This window comes from Cariama cristata, unplaced genomic scaffold (genome assembly GCF_000690535.1).
Source record: "Cariama cristata isolate BGI_N322 unplaced genomic scaffold, ASM69053v1 scaffold5783, whole genome shotgun sequence".
Taxonomy (NCBI): Eukaryota; Metazoa; Chordata; class Aves; order Cariamiformes; family Cariamidae; genus Cariama; species Cariama cristata.
This window is the reverse complement of record NW_009607698.1, coordinates 1-12,711: the sequence shown is the minus strand read 5'-3', so window position 1 is coordinate 12,711 and position 12,711 is coordinate 1. Positions and strand designations below refer to the sequence as shown.

General features: G+C 38.4%; 1 protein-coding gene across 1 annotated transcript in view; it reads right to left on the bottom strand.

The window, feature by feature from the left end:
- Window positions 1-12,326, bottom strand: part of MFN1 (mitofusin 1) — a 24,769-nt gene extending 12,443 nt beyond the window's left edge. The window contains exons 1-8 of the mRNA XM_009696821.1: window positions 12,204-12,326; window positions 11,241-11,376; window positions 8,219-8,381; window positions 7,427-7,551; window positions 5,638-5,746; window positions 2,908-3,015; window positions 2,029-2,182; window positions 1,832-1,899 (exon numbers count right to left, since the gene is read on the bottom strand). Coding sequence (XP_009695123.1) covers window positions 1,832-1,899; window positions 2,029-2,182; window positions 2,908-3,015; window positions 5,638-5,746; window positions 7,427-7,551; window positions 8,219-8,381; window positions 11,241-11,376; window positions 12,204-12,318 — 978 coding nt within the window. The 5' untranslated portion in view covers window positions 12,319-12,326. The remainder of the gene's footprint in view (window positions 1-1,831; window positions 1,900-2,028; window positions 2,183-2,907; window positions 3,016-5,637; window positions 5,747-7,426; window positions 7,552-8,218; window positions 8,382-11,240; window positions 11,377-12,203) is intronic.
- Between the last annotated feature and the right edge of the window lie 385 nt (window positions 12,327-12,711).

The following is a 12,711-nucleotide window of genomic DNA, read 5'->3' as shown; positions in this document are numbered from 1 at the left end:
CAGCCTTGCTTTAAAAGCAAATAAAATGCCCTTATAACTTAGGAAATTGCCCATAAAACCTGAATGTGAAACAGGCTGCAACATCAGACACTCGAAATTTAAATTGCTTTGGCAATCTTAATTTAGCACATGTTGTCATGCTCTTTAAGTGATATGATCACACTCCTATTCAAAGCCATTCATTATCATTTCAAGATGCAACATGGCTGAGTAGGGAAAATCATTACAGAATCCACTCTCACTGTTGGAGTCAGAAGGTGTGCAACAAATGAAACAGGTAACATGAAAGACGAAAAAAGTTGCTTTAAGGCCATACACTGCTGCCACAGAATTGTTTTTTGTCCCAGCCTCTGCCAAAGAAACTCGTCATGGTTGTTCCCTTGTGATGGATGCTTCTCATTTTAGCGGCCAACTTGAGATGGTGACATCTGATTTACAGATGTGCTGAGCACTTGCAGCACGACACGATTCAATAAATCATACACCCATCTTAATCCTGACGTATCCTAAGTGTTGAGTGCTTAACTGTAATTGTAAGTGATTTTGTCAAAAAAGCTTTGGGTACAGCACATGGTAAAATATGCTAAAGAACAGTAACTGATTTAGAACCTTAATTTCCACTTTTTTCCTACTGGTTGAAAGTTTCTGATGGTAATTCTAAGGACAAAAATTACAAACAAAAATGTGTGTTTGGCTACAGCTAGTGACACAAGCACAAAATTTCATGCCTCGTGGACTCAGGCCCTGCTGGTATTCTGAACCAATCATTTCAACAATTCAGTCACACATTCTAAGAGTGTGGATAAGGATTAAATTTAAAATTTAGTATGACACTTTCTTGCTTATGCAAGACTGAATCAAGCTATTATTTTAACACCTTTTTGATATACACACATCATTACATAACTTGGTTTTGCTAAGGCCAAATGGGTTTGTTGTAATGCGAGAAGAAATACTTTTCAGAGGCAGTTTGATTTTTTTAAAAACATACCGAAGAAGGAATTACTGGTTCAGGCATGCAAGAGCCGTCGAGCATTTGCTGTATACAAACTACAGTCATACTGTTCAGGTTCATGTTGCATGAGATATGCCAATACATACCGCAAAAAAAACATTGAGGCATACCCAAGATGCCTCAAGATATCCAAGAATGGCTTTAATTAGAGTTATCAAATTCAGCAAGACGAATGGATCCTATCACAAAGGAATCACTCGACTGTCTAGCCAGTCCTACTTCTGAAGAAACTGTGAACTCTGTCTATGAATATAGCTAAACTGACGTTGAAGGATGGATTCTGTACAGCAACAAGGATGCAAAAACAGTGTTAATGTTCAGATTATCACAGCTAAGAGGTAGATAATGGTGATAGTTTCAAAACTCTGGCTTTAAAAAATGCAAGTAAATATTTAGATTCACATTGGTGAAACAGAATTTCTTACTATTTGTGTCCTGAATTACAATAATTAATTACAAAGCGACAACTTCAGAACAAAATAAGGCCTACTATACCGCAAACATTTCACCAGCTCATGGCTGTGATATACACCTTTCTAAGACCATAATTTCTTTCTATATAGACTATATTGGTATTGAGATCTCAAAACAGGAGCGAAAAGTTTTGCCCTTCCCTCATTGAGCAATACTTCTTTCCAACAATCACCCGCTACTCAAGGTGAGAAGAGATGAACAGAACCCACAGATAAGGCAAAGCTGTCAGATACACTCCTCCACTTGCTAACATGGATAAAGTTCCGTAAAATTAAACTAAGCATAAGCAAGAGCTATCTTTGCATTAAAAAACAGGTAGTCTAAAAAGCCCATCATAAATACCTCAAATATCTGCTCAAAATGCTGAAATTCCTGGAATCTTGTTTGAAACCCTTCAGCAAGCGCTCCACCTGTGAAACATAACAGACCATAAGGGAGAGAGCAATACCTCACAGCAGTGACTGCATCTTAAATACTTTTGTTTATCAGGTTTTATGATATTTTTCTGTATTTGAGGAAAAGCAAGAGTTCCTACATACCACTCTCTGGCATTCCTTGGGCCTTCTGTCTCCTGGCACTCAGAACTTCCTTTGCTGAAACAAAAAAGATACGATTCCTCGCTTCTACAGGATCAATAACTTTGAGTTCATCAACTAGGAAAGTCAGACAGCGCTCCATGTGCTGCCTACGCACCTAAGGAAAAGAGAAAAAGCTCATGAAAAAAAGGCAAAAATTGAGCCGTCATCAAATCAGAATGTCAGAGTCAGAAACAGATGCTGAACAACCCCTTAGATAGCAGATGCCTTCTAATCCTACTGATGCAGCAGCTGCCTTTAACCATTGAAACAGCCCTGGAAGCAACAATACTTTCCTTCTACAACTGTCCATATTTATGTAAGGCAGAGATCTCAGTCAGTTACTGGGGTAACCACTTCATTCCCCATACACAGAGAAATAAGTATCACTGCAAGCTAGTTGCCGTTGGAAAGATCTGAAGAGCATATCAAACTGTTACCATCTAACACTGCACTTTGCCAGCTACTCTATGCACATATACATGTATAATCTGTACCCTCAGGCTGTGTTACAGAAATAAAAGGTAACACAAAGACTAAATCTTCAAATAGGCTTAACTGTGGATGAAAAAGCTTCTAAACAAGCTTCCCACTGTACCACCTGCCTGCATATATTGTAGTTTGAATTGCAGGTTGCTTTTTGCTCTGAACAAGGAGTAAGTTATTTCCATTTTCTGACCAAATAACTTATCCTTTTATTAATAAGAGACAAAGCTCATGTTTTCATATTAATAACTGTACTACCTAGGCAATTTAGCATGCTTTTATGAATATGGAGGCCATTTCTTTATACATGTATTTTTTAAAAAAATCAACCCAAATAAGAGCCATCAAGTCACTCACATCTTCCATATATTCTGGTTCTGATGCAGAGGCATCCCATCTATTATTCAAGATGAAGATGTTTGGCTTGGAAAGTCGTTCGTTCACTTTATGGAAAAAATGTTTTTCCTAAGAATTAAAGCACAAACAGAAAACTCCCCAGACATCCAAACCAGTCACGCTTTCTTCTGTAACAGATTCTGAAGTTAATCCAGCTTTTTAAAAGTTTATTAAAAAGAATTCATTAGCACTAAAAACCACAGATATCCAAAACAGAAAAAGGCTTACGATAGTTCGAAAGTCACCAAATGTCTCAAAACTGACGCCAATGATAAAGGTCAAAGATATTGCATGCTCCTCTAAAAATAGGTACAAATACAAATTAAGAAAACTTCCAAAACAAAGAGTTTAGAAAACATTGGAAAATAAAGTCTATTTTTCTAAAGCTAACAAGACATTCATTGCCTCCGCCCCCCCTTCTTTCATTCTGACTATCACAAAACTTCATCTCCTTTAATACTTCTAGCCCTCTATTCAATTTGTTTGCAATTGTGTAACACTCAAAATATTTTTGGGGAAGAGAGGAAGGGAAAAAGAACACATAAGACATGATCATTTAGTTTAGGCAAGATGCCTGGCTAAAACTGTGAAGTCTTCCTTATTTGAACTTCCAAGATGCTCCTGTTCACCCTGCCAAATCTGGTTTCTATATCCAGAAAAACATCCTCTAACTGTATTCTTCAACTAGGTAACGTCACCTTCCACTACAGACAAGTTACATTTCCTGTACGAGGATATATGGCTTGAGCCACAGGAAAAAAGGCATAGCCGAATGTTTGAATTTTTAAAATAAGATGTACATGTACCTGAAAAACTATTTAGGTCCCTTGCCTGTACCTACCACCCATCACTGCTGTTTTCATAGTCATAATGGGTAAATCATGACGGAGTGAATCCCCACTCAGCACAGCTGAAGATATCTCTGTGTTGCCATAAACTTTTTGAATCTGCAGCAGGACACCACCACGTATTCTGGACACAACACCGGAGATAAGTTATTTGCGCAACACTAATCTATTTCTATTTAGCAGCTTTCAGCCATGTCCAACAAGGAACAAAGATTGGCCAAAAATCACATTAAAAAGCAGAGTAGCACTTCCGTGACAGGGTGTTTATCATCAGACAAATACAACATTAACAGAATCTTCTGGTAGATGCTCAGCCTATTCATCTTTCCTGCATATTTATTACCTCAGTCAAGATTGTTTTTAATGGTTCATTTTTCTGAGCAAATGAGAGAACCAAATCAAATTCGGCCTTTTCTCTGTTACTTCATTACACCAAACTGAAATCTGGCACACAGGTCCCGTTGTTTCTGTGTTTCTACACAGTAATGAGATGTTCACTGAAATGCAATCTTTTTTTCTTCTTCCTTTTTTTAATTAAAAACCCCCAAGCCAACTATGGTATGCACGTAATGTAAAAAAACTTCTAGACTCTCTCCATACTAGAAGCCAAAAAGTGTCCCTCATGCAAGATAATGAAGATGATAAAGCCACAGTTGTGCCAAATCCTCTCTTCGCCTCGGATGTCGTCAGAATTTTCTTTTTTTCCCCTTTTAAATCACATGCCTTCTGTATTTGAGTCTTTGTGGATTCGTCTCAGAAGATGGAATGTAATGTTTTTAAACTCAGTTTATGTTCTTCTCAGATTTCTACCAAACTATTCTAATTTGCTAGAATGCAGGGAAATATTGTCTTTGTACATTCAGTTCTTTATTGTACTAAAAATTGCTGCAATAATTAGAAAAGTTCAGACACTGCACGTCAGAACTATGCTCAGAACAACCAGAGCATTTTATTTGTCTACAGTAGGCTTAATAAAAGTTTTCAAGAGATTTCTCAGCAGCACCGTACTACATTCTGGCAGTCACACTTCCAATAACTTAGAAACTTTACATTGATATTGCCTGCATTCAAAACACTTAGTTCAGTCAAAACTGGAGATCACTACGAAATTAAACCAAGTCTCAAGTCTTGTATTTTGAGCATCACAAAAGCTTCTTTTGCTACCTTGCATGCTCTCCTACAAGTCATATGACATTTAGGCTGCAAGGTATACACAAATCTTCCCTCTCTTGAAACAAAGCTTTATAGATTAAATGTGTTAAAACATCTTCAGCTATCCATGCTGCACAGAACTATGCAACATGAATGCTTACTGCTAGCATCTTCCTCAGAATAAACACAGCCCAAAGAGGGGAACCTGTAGCACTTGTCCTCAACACAAGGTGTATCGAGGGAATTCACCCTCTTCTGTGACAAGAACATATGAGGAACAAGACAGAAATTCAACTTCCTTCACCTACTTTGTGTATTTTACTGAACTTCTGGATATGAAATACTCCATAACTTATTTCTTTGATAATACAAGTGTCTTCAGCTGACAAATATCAACAAACTGTAAAGCAAGACAAGCACTACATCATCTATTTATCAAAAAAGAAACTGGGCTAGAAAGGACAAATGCGACGCTCAAGTCAGAGTAAGCAAAGCTGGTAAGAAACTTGGTTCTCCTTTCCCTACTGAGGGATATACACTGTTTCTTGCCTCCCACCTCCAAATCCTATTCACAACATCTAAGTGTAATGATTCATGGGAGCTTCACTAAAGATCTAAGAGAAGCCATTTCAGTTACGGAACTGCTGAATATTTAAATGAAGATGTAATGTAAAATCATTGCACATCATACCGTGTTCATGAGAGTTGATTCAGAATTGGCAACCAAGACAAACACATCAGCATCTAAGCAGAATTTGTCAATCCAGCTGTCCAGTTCTGTAGTGACATCTGTGCCGGGGCTGTTGGGAACAAAAAACAAACTCGTATTTACACAGCAAAGGAGTATTTGATTTTTATAAACCAACAAAAATAGAGCAGGATTGCCTAAGGGCCTTGTAAGAAGATACAAAGCTTTATATCTTTAGGCTGATGCTACCTCAAGCCTCAGGCAAACATAGCAAAAGCCAATTACCTTTTAGCATTTATCAGTCACTCGCTCATTGGACCATCTTCTCGTTCCAAAATGCAATTTCTAGTGAGTAAGTATGTAGATCATAATTGCCAAGAAAAGCAACAGGCAGTCCATCAGAAATCCAGGCAGTCTCACAGAATGGTCCCCCTCCCTGTATCCCAAGCTTTAGATTTTAATCAAAAAGGACAGCTGTTCATAAAATATTTTTTCCATTAATATAGGCACACTTTAAAGTGATATACTATCCAAGCTGTGCATAGATTTAATAAAAAACTAAAATGAAGTTAAAACTATAGTGCTGTCAGTTTTTAAAAAAATAAGTGGAATATGAGCATTAGGCCATGTTTGAAACCCCTCAATTATCGCTGGTTCAAATTTTCTCTATTCAACTGTAAAAAGATTATTTTCTCCTTCTGACTACCTGTTCTCTCAGAATCCAGGCTGTTTTCTTTTCCCTTTACATTTCACCTTCAGCAACCAAGACTGTACAGATCAAATCATGCCTCGTATCATATCCACGCAAGGATCCCTTCCGGGCTTCCAGCATACTTGTGCTGCGCACACATCCCCAAGGAGACGGCACAACTGCATAAGCTTAGAAGCCCAGCAGTGCATCAAACCAACCAGCTCCTTGGGCCAGCCGGGCTGGCCTTGTCCATGACTAACGCAGGACCTGAGCTTGCACCCAAGAAAATAATGACAAACTCCAAGTGATTTCAAAGGTGCAAGATTAGAGATGCAACAAAAACCACTACAATTTATCAGAATACGCCCTGGGTGTCATTTTGATGGATATGAAGAAATCATACTTACAAATTCACTCATATTTGAGTGAATTACTCTCAAATTCAACCTACATTGATTCATACATTAGGTTCAGATCATCTAACAGTTTGGAAAAAAATATTATCAGGTCATACCTCAGTGCCGAGGAACACGGGCATTTGACATAGACAAAGCAACAGCTTTCAGAATTCTTTAAATACCCAAACTGCAGGAAATGCCTAACACATAGGCGCACACAGCCAACGCGGTCACAATTACGTTTTGAGGTCACCCATTATTTTGATATCTAGGCACTGCAACTCTTATCAGAAGCTTTTAAAAATGAAGTCCAGACTGCTTACACTTCACATAAGTAGTCTGAGGCGTTTAAAGACAGGAGATGGGCAAAAGGTTGTTGCTGCAACAACCCTATTCACACTTCCATACTGTTTGTTTTAAAGGCAGAAGTATCCTCAGCCAAAAGCTAGTTCCTTATTCAGCTCAATCACAAGATACTTGTCTGTTCCAACCGTTACAAGGCCAAAATCAGTGGGGTGATGACAGGCAACAGTATACACAAAAGAACAAACTCCGTACTCTCAAAAAACAAACAAAAAGACCCCAAACCTTTCAATAATTTTGCAACCTAACAACCAAAACACAATCAGTAAATCACTCTCTTTTCTAAACATTATAATGGCTAGTTTATTTAAGAAAACATTTAGTAAAACAGAAAACATACCTGTCCACTAAAACCAAATCATCTCTCAGCAGGGCACACTTTGACTTGGGCCAAAAGACATGGACGAGACAGCCAGCTTTCAAATCTTTATCCATGTGAAGTGCATGAGCAAGCTGATTCACTGTCTATAAAGAGCATAACGAGAACACAAACATCAATATGCACCACAAACAAGTCTGTAAACCAGTCTAATTCGGTTCTCAAGCAAACCTGAACAGGATCTATCCTGAACAGGATAACAGAGTTCATACTTCCTTCTGGTGAGTATTTGCAATTTTATTTTATTTATTTAAGCTCTTAGACTCACCAGGATCTAAAGAACAAGTTGCACCTTGAAACTCAGACAGGAGTTTCTTTGGAGACACAAAGGGCTGTTCACTACAGGGCTAGAGTGTGCGATACTGAGCATCATCATGAATTTGCCTCAGAGGTTTAACATATCAATGTTAAACATATCAGTTAACATATCAGTTAAATAAGCTAAGCACTATAAGGCCAAATGACAGGTACATTCCAAATCCTTAACAAGTAACAGAACTTACTTGCAGTCCTATAAAAATGAATCACTCAACATATGCTATAATGAGACACATAGTTGTTTCTCTGAAATATTCAAGAAAAATTGTGAAGTGGACCTTACTTAGGAGGGAATAACTAACAAACTAAAACGAACTTAAAAACGCAGAACGAGTTAGCCTTATACTTTTGTTAGACTTGAAATCACTGTTAAAAGACAGATCTTTTAAGAAATAGTTACTGTGAAAAGTAGCGTTAATCATTCAAAAAATGTACCTTGACACTCTTCTTTTCATCTGATCCTTCCGTCATAAGATAAGCCTTATCTCCATCTGTCCCTTCCACACTGAGAAAGCAGTTAGTTGTATGGCCAATCCCACTAGGAAGTACCTTATCCCACAGCATTGCATTAATGACCGAACTTTTCCCACTGCTTGTTCTAGAGGGATAGAAAATAAAAGCACTTTGAGTACAGTTCAGCAGCATTAAACATACCTTTGTCTTGAACTGAATGCACCCCCATTTAATTGCCTCAGACCAACATACTGCAAGCTGTTTCGGGTGACAGAGCTTCAAGCCAGTACAGCATAGCTTGCCAGAAAAGAATAGGGAGTACAGGAAAAGTTGATCTGAATATCAATTCCAAAAATCTGTCTTGGTATCAACATTGCCTATCCAACCAAGAAAATCAATTTAATTTGCATAACACATGCTGGGCTCCACAAGCCCAACCTGTACTGGTAAGTATGCTTTATCTGGTATACCTCAAGCTGTGTAAGGAATTTGTAAAAGATGTTGACTCAACTTTGCTACACTGGAAAAAGCACCCAGCATAAAAAGATGCCTTAGATCAACTTAAAGCAATTGCTAAATCACAGCATGCTGTCCCATATAAGGGCGTAGTCCGCCCTCTTCTTTGTGCCAGCCCTAGCATTCCTATAGAAAAGGACCGATGGAAAATACATATAACATTTTGGGCGGAATTATGTTCTGATCAGACAACAATTCCACATTCCTGATCACAGCAAAGCTAAAGGAATTCCAGGGATGCTGGAAGAGGACACAAGGAGAATGCTGCATGACAGTGGCAGGGAAGCACTACCCTCTGTGGTGATAATCCATGCTGACTCCTTAAAATGTTCGTGAAATTACCAACTCAGTAACTTAACCTGTCTTTAGAGAAACATTTGATCTTTAGCAGTCAGAAAGGAACTGCTGCTTCTGGAGTCTTCTAGGCATGAGACGAGGTACAAAAGGAGCATCATTGTACTACTGCCTTCAGATATGTTTCAAAGGATTGCTGTCTGGGAATTCTCAATTAATGGATTTAAATTAAATTCAACAATTTAATGGATGATAATCTCAACTGAATGAAGATTCCTAGAGTAAAGACGTGAAACAATGTGCAAAAAACACCTCAAATTTATTTCTTGTGCATAATCCTTATAATGTAAATGCTGTCTTTAATAATGGAACTTAGTCTTGTCCTTATTTCAGAAGGAAAAGGTAGATAAATTAACCAAAACACTGTTCATTAAAAGGAACTGGTCCATCAACTCAAGATTCTGCAAGAACTGGAAGTTCTCAGCAATGTCCTACTTTGCACTAACTCTCTACCCCTCACCCATAAATATCTGAGGTCTAGCTATTACACAACAGTATGAAGTCACGTAGACTATAACTCATTTTCAAGCTACTTCTTCTAGAAAAAGTTCAGTGCTCACTGTACAACAGTTCACAAATTTATTCAAAATGTCAGAGGGAGAGTTAGATTCCCTTTTTCCTGCTCCGAACTTCTGCCCTTTGCAAAAGCAACTTCTACCATACATCACAGCTTGTAAGTGATTTCAGCTTTTAACTTCGTGAAACATCAAGGCTGAGATATAACCGATTTCTCTATCCCAGATCCTTTCATTGTTTTTCTTTAAATAGCTGAACTACTTTTACCAAAATGAAGGTATGACCACTGTTGTACATGTTTTTTCCAATACTATTACAGAATTTTTAGAACTAAAACATGAAGATTCATACTCCGGGAAAAATATGTAACCACATGCTTAAATTTAAGCACAGAAAAATCTATCTCTTCCTGAAGCAATGCGGACTAACAGCCCCCAGACTAATCAGACACATAAAAGCATTTGAAAGCACTGGGACCATAGTCTGTTAGAAGGACTTCACTATTTCATATCTGACTTCATGTTCAGTAAGGTAGATTTTTATTATCTTTCTACACCCTCCACATTTTGTAGGAACAGAATGGTACAACGTCTGGAATGCAGGTATTTACTGGAAGTGTTAAGACCCAATCCAAATTTCTCACTGAAAACTTAAGACTTTTCTACTAAGATGAGACTGAAATGCAGAACACAATACATACAAGCAGAGACACATAAAACCTCAGTGCTTTGGATCTAGACACCTGACAACATCTCTTTAGAACGCTTCTTATGTAGTAACACATTTCAGGTGCAACTAATACCTTTAACTCCCTTTTCTCCTGCCCTCTTTCCCACCCACCCTTGACCAAAGTTAAAAATTTTCTAATACTAAAAATACTTTTGTTTTTTAGAACAAAGTGAATTTAAATCACCCGTAACTTTGGAAATGCTATCGAAATATGCAAAAGGTTTGACACTTGGTCTGTCGTAATACCACCAAGGACTGTGAACTAGACCTTTTCCTAATTAGTGATTCAGGAAAGCAGAAATTCATAGCTTCATTCAGATTGATCTATAAGCTGTACAGTACATTGTTACTGTTATCCCTTACAATTATCACACAGATCTATTAGACTAATGATACAACCGACAAGGCAACAGTCTCTAACTGTCTATTTTTCTTCAGCCGCTTATATACGGAAACACAAACAGTTCAAAGTTTAGTTTTTCAGTACTTGTGATCAAACACAAACAAAAGTTCTCAACAGTAACAGTCCAGTAAAACAAAGATATTAAACAAACAAAACCACCACGTTAAAAAACCAAAAGCCATTCTGGAGAAGATGACAGCAAACTCAGACCTTCCCAAGTCAAATAACAGACTACACAGGCTAATTATTTTACAAAGTTTATCAATGAAACACATGTAACAAGACAGACATAAATAATCCACAGTCACAAAGCAAGATGGCATCAAAGAAATGTTCAGCATCAATTACATAAGAGTGAACATTAGTTTCAAACAATAATTCTACAATGAAATACTAATTCGAGTACACTTAAATTAGAAATACGGACACTAAGCCCGGCAAGAGAAAAAAAAGATCAAATTAAGTTCTGGCAATTCCATTCATTACCTGCCAAAAAAAGCCACTTTCATGTGTCTCCGTGAAAGCACCTCACCGATGACTGCTAACTTATTTTTATATGCCTGTATTTTTGCTAGTTCGTCTTCTGTTGCTATATGTTCAAGCTCTGGGTTCTTGTATGTTGCTACACACAGAAAAAGAATAACATAAAAGCAATCACGTACAGAGTACGTCATACAAGGTATAGATTATCAGTACTTCACATGCCAACAAAGACCTGTGTAAATTTTAATTATACAGCAGTAAGAAAACAAAACCCCACTGCAGATACTGGCATTAGCCCTTGTCATTTGACAGCTCCACAGCAAGCACTTGTGAAATCATGACATAAACCACTTCAAATTGATCAATAATCTAACTGCTGGATTCAATAGCCCTGCGAACACAGCCTGCTGTGCTGATTTGCCCCGCTCTTTGTGACAGTTGCCTCCTTCAGAAAGGAAAGCTAGGACCTCTCATGGACACACCAGCTAGGCTGGGCTGTCTTCTCCCTGCAGAGTTCACTAGGGTGATGAGCAACCACCTCTATGTGGCGACACATACACCTCCATGTTGCTAAAACTTCTGAGGGTGTAACCAGCGGCTCTTTGCATTACATCACAATGATCTACTTTCCTACTGAATAATAAGAGAACCTGTTTTTCCTTTCCTTTATGCAAAAGAAACCGCAAAATGACTATAAATGCTGAGGTGGTTAAGCTTTCACCCTCATGGAAAGGAGGTGAGGCTATCAGCCCAAGCGATGCAATCAACTTTTCATATACGTAACCATTCTAGGCACTCCTGCTAGCCTAAGTCGAAAATAATCAATGTCAAATGAAAACATGACTATTTCTGAAGGCATAAGCTTACACAAACAGCATACTGATACATATTGTAGCACACACCACGCTGCTGTAAAACATATTCAAAGCAACAGACAAGACCCTTGTGTTTAAGTCGAAAGCTAACCTTCCACAAAAGCTGCTCCCTCAGTGACATAGTCCAGCAGCTGGTCGAAGATGGCAGTGATTGTCTTTTTCGCCAGCACAAAGTGCTTCAGTGGAGAGACGGTTGCTTCTGCCATTATGCAACTGCAAGGAAAGTTACATAAAAGTAACCAAAACACTCAGCACATCCATGTAGGTGAAGAGACATACACTTCCCACCCAGTCATTTAAAAAAAGCAAACCAAAAAAAACAAAATAAAACCAAAACCCTAAACCACGCCGAGTGCCAGTAAGCTTAGCTTACGCTGGTTTTGCTACCCCAACAAACTCTTCTCTTTTCCTCTCAGCACACCTGCCGACAGTAGCTCACGAAGCTCCGGGACAGATTTAAACCGATTTGGTGTGGTCTGTCCTCGAAATATCAGACTTTCATCTCACAACCTCCCCACCGCTTGGAGGTCAGCGCTGTCCCCTCGGCCGAGCAAGGACAGGCCCGCGGCTCCCCTCGCCCGCCCCGGCAGGCCTTGCCC